Source organism: Corvus brachyrhynchos, unplaced genomic scaffold, assembly GCF_000691975.1.
Source record: "Corvus brachyrhynchos isolate BGI_N302 unplaced genomic scaffold, ASM69197v1 scaffold115, whole genome shotgun sequence".
Taxonomy (NCBI): domain Eukaryota; kingdom Metazoa; phylum Chordata; class Aves; order Passeriformes; family Corvidae; genus Corvus; species Corvus brachyrhynchos.
In genome coordinates, this window is record NW_008239553.1 from 20,629,042 (window position 1) to 20,632,853 (window position 3,812).

The following is a 3,812-nucleotide window of genomic DNA, read 5'->3' on the forward strand; positions in this document are numbered from 1 at the left end:
CAGCAGGACAGGGCACTGAACTCTGAATCTTGTCATTTCCCCAGTGCTTTCCCAAGGATACTGCACCTTGCAATGCAGCACACACACCCCCAGGAGTCCAAAGGACAAACACTCCCCATACACAGAGGCTTTAATGCCACCTGTATTACAGTTACACCAGCATTCAGGGAGCAATGAGTCCTCATATAAAAGCAAACTGAGAGGCACATACTTATTTAGGGCTTGCAAGTGATCAGGCTATTGGCCAGCACACCATAAGGCAACCTCTGCAACTCCCTGGCTTTAAGACCTGATATGGTACCAGCAAGGACTGCTACCAGAGCAGGCATGGCAATGAATAAGGAGTTGCTGCAGAAAATGCATGACCAGTATAGGAGAGATTGTGAAAAACTTCACTGCTTTGCCACCACTGTGTAACACCAGAGTCTAGCAAGACTCACGAAGAACTGCTGGACTGTGAAACTACAGAAAACAAAAAAAAAAAAAAAAAAAATTGCCCTGATGTCACTAACACATGCACAAACTCAGGATAAACAGACCATTCATATCTTTACATTGCCTGAGTGCACTGACATTTCCCTTCAGTTATAGGACTGATCACCTTCTGCCTTCCTCTGGGACTGTGGCTGTAAAGCACATGGACAGGCTCCTGTTGTGATATACACAGTGTGATAAAGGTCACTGGGTGGATATAGACTTCTCCTCTGGCAAGAGCAGGAAAGGAGGACCAAGAGAAGCCACCTGACTGCCAAAGGCTCTGGTGTAACACACACTGAAGGCAGCATGTTTTTGCCACTGCCTACCATGAAATAAGTTTGCCAGTGCGCTAGTCACACTTTTAAGAGTGACGATATATAACAGGTACTGAATTCAAGCTGCTTGCAACTTCAACACCTGAGTATTAATTCAAACACCATTCCCTAGAGGCTTCCCATGCTTCTGAACCCACTTACAGATATGTGCATCACTGTCTGCAAAATATTGATCCATTTCTCCAATACCCTGTCCCTGCTGAAAGAAGAATTAATCCAAAAGATTCTCCAAGTGCCTCTTTCAGAGAAGTAGTTATTTTGAAAGTTTCAAAAGTCATTGAGAATAATTTGATGAAGAACAAAAACAAGTGTTAATATGCCCAAGTTTATACTCATCTGATTGTCAAGTAAAAATTATACATTCCTGTGTATAATTAACCAGGCTAACTAATCTTGCTTGACAAACACAGATATAAACATCAGCTTTGACACTGAGCCAAAGCAACCACACTAGGATCTGTGCCAATGCTGAATTCTTCAGTCTCATATCATAAAACTTTTTTTGTTGTTGTATTTACAGTTCCAGTGGCTCTGGACTCTGCCGGCAGCTGGCCAGAAGAACAGATTTGAACTTATACATTATGCCAGAACATGTGCATTTGATTAGAAGAAATTATGCATATTTCTTCTGGATGGTGGTATTCAACAGACCTCCCATTGTAAACTAATTGCAAGGCATGTTGCTACCCAAGTATCAAAAATACTTTGTAACATACAGTAAACCAGTATATCTCAAGAGGAAGTATTGCTCCTCAGCCTACTATAGCTATGGTTTTGTGTGATCCCATGCTTCAAGTCTGTGCCTCAAGTCAGAAAATTCAGCATTTCACTGTGTTTTAATTGCAAAGGATAGAATTTGAATGTTATAGAACAGCACTTTTCTTTCTTCATATATAAGTGCAAAAACACCTTACCTCATTACCTGAGTTATGAAGGACTTTGTAAAACTACTCCTGTGACAGCTCATCCATTTCTTCAATCCTCAGGAACAGAAATCTTGGTAACAACCTGCTAGGCAGACCATGCTTCAAAACCTACCTAGGAACACCCCATCATGTGATAGGCAGAAGAACCCAATCTGGTTTCCAGCAAACACTCACTAGCTATGAACTGTCACCACAAAAGACCTACTTCTCCTGTGACCATCAGAGAGGGTCTACCGGGGTGGGATGAGCAGGGTGGTGCTGTGGCAACAAGCAGAGGAAGCAAGTTTTTGAGAAGGTTCACATCCCACAGGGACTTCTAAATTAACTAATCTCACATTGAAAACACTTTCTTTTTTTTTTTCCACTTCAGGCCATATACTTGACACTGAACGCAAGCAGTTCTGTTCTGAGCTGAAAACATCAGTCACGAGCTTCCTTCAACACAGAGCAGCTCTTAAGATTATATATTCTTGCTTTATTTTCTAACCAGCAGGACTCACTGGGGTCCAGCAGGTGCAAGATGAGCTCAAAGTCCCCAGTGGGAGCCTTGACATGGATTTCAGCCCTTGGTGGTACCCAAGATGGTATTTGTGACTCAGATCAGGACATGCTGCTGTCATGATGAGGTGCAGAGTCCACTCAGAGTGCAGCCACACCAGTTCAAAGTACCTTCCACCCCTCGCCGTGAGGACCAACGCAGCCACTGGCAGCAGGTCAAGTGCTGACTCAGCTGAGGTAGCCCAGGGCAGCAGGCACTGACGGCATTGCTCTGGGACCCTGCCCAGCCACAGGGAGAGCTGCCCTTCTCCAGCAGAGGCAAAATGAGAAGAGGGGAATACCACAGCCTCTTAGCAGCAGATGAGTTACCCAGACACCCCATTGCAAACACAACTTTTACCTTTCAACACAACTTTTACATTTCCACAACCAGCCAGCCAACCTGGTTCCTGCCATACTCTGTACCCTGCCTCCTCACATCAGGGACTTCCAAGATCCCCCAGGCTCTGCAGAGTCTTAAAAAAAAAAAAAAAACAAACAAACAAACAAAAAAAAACCACTCCAAAGACACTCCACCCACCACCAAAACATTTCTCAGGTCTTGAAGGAGAAATTTCCAAAATGGGGTTTCCCCTCCGGAATGCTTTCTTGCCTTAAAAAAAGTTACTGCTTTTACTTATTTATAGTCCAGTGTTTTTCTACAGGGCCCCCCCTCAAGGCCCTGCAAATGCCAGTTAACCCCAAGAAGGAACTTTGGGACCTGAGGAGTCAGAAGTTGCAGCACATCACCCTTTCACCTGCAGTCCTTGGAGCATGATCCAGAGGGCACTCTGGGTGACTGGCCTCACAGACCAAGCTGCAGCTTTGCTTCGGACCCAGCAGCTTTTCTCCACCAAGTAAAGTTCCAGCAGAGTAGTGACAGGTCCTCTAAAACAGAGTGACTTCTGTCCTCAGGTCAGAACATCTCTCTGCACAAGGACATCAATCTTCTCACTCTGAGGAGAGAACTGAACTTTGGTCAATTATGCCTCAGTGATGCCCTTAGCCGTTTACCTACTAGAAAAGGGGAACCATTGTATTATCTTACTAGAAAATGGAGAGTAGTTGAGGAAAATGCAAAAGCCAACACGCAGTGCATTGGGTCCGACAGCCTTTAACTATGTTTCTATCATTTAACCAGCTAGTGTTTTAAAATATAACTTGCACCAAAGATAGATTTGTATCACTGGTCTGCAAAGACAAAAGGTTACATTTCATGATCAGCCCTCAAAAGGCAACCAGCAGCTCCTCTGAATATACAGTACCCTTGAAAACTTTACTTCTGTCCATTCTCTTTGATGCAACCTTAACTGTCATGAACTGCTCTAGAAATTAATTTGGAAACATCACAATCCTAACTGACTTGTTTCTCTCATTTAGCTATAAGGAAAATTTCCTTTATTGGACAAAAGTTGTTCATGTCTTCTTATGTTTGTGTAGCTACAAAAATATGAAGCACTTCACACTAAACTGACATAATCTGACATAATTTACTAAGCAAATCTCTCCCCCTCTTCCAACACTTAGACTGAAAATT

The 3,812-nt window shown here is 43.3% G+C and overlaps 1 protein-coding gene across 2 annotated transcripts in view; it reads right to left on the bottom strand.

Moving 5' to 3' along the window:
* Positions 1–3,519, bottom strand: part of EGLN3 (egl-9 family hypoxia inducible factor 3) — a 25,624-nt gene extending 22,105 nt beyond the window's left edge. The window contains exons 1-2 of one of the 2 annotated variants that reach the window (XM_017742199.1): positions 3,515–3,519; positions 2,679–2,685 (exon numbers count right to left, since the gene is read on the bottom strand). Coding sequence is in view for 1 of the 2 variants with exons in the window: in XM_017742197.1 (XP_017597686.1) it covers positions 3,034–3,051 (18 nt within the window). In the remaining variant the exon portion in view is untranslated. Of the gene's footprint in view, positions 1–2,678; positions 2,686–3,033; positions 3,067–3,514 lie in introns of those variants that run through there. The other variant, XM_017742197.1, reaches the window with a different exon arrangement.
* Between the last annotated feature and the right edge of the window lie 293 nt (positions 3,520–3,812).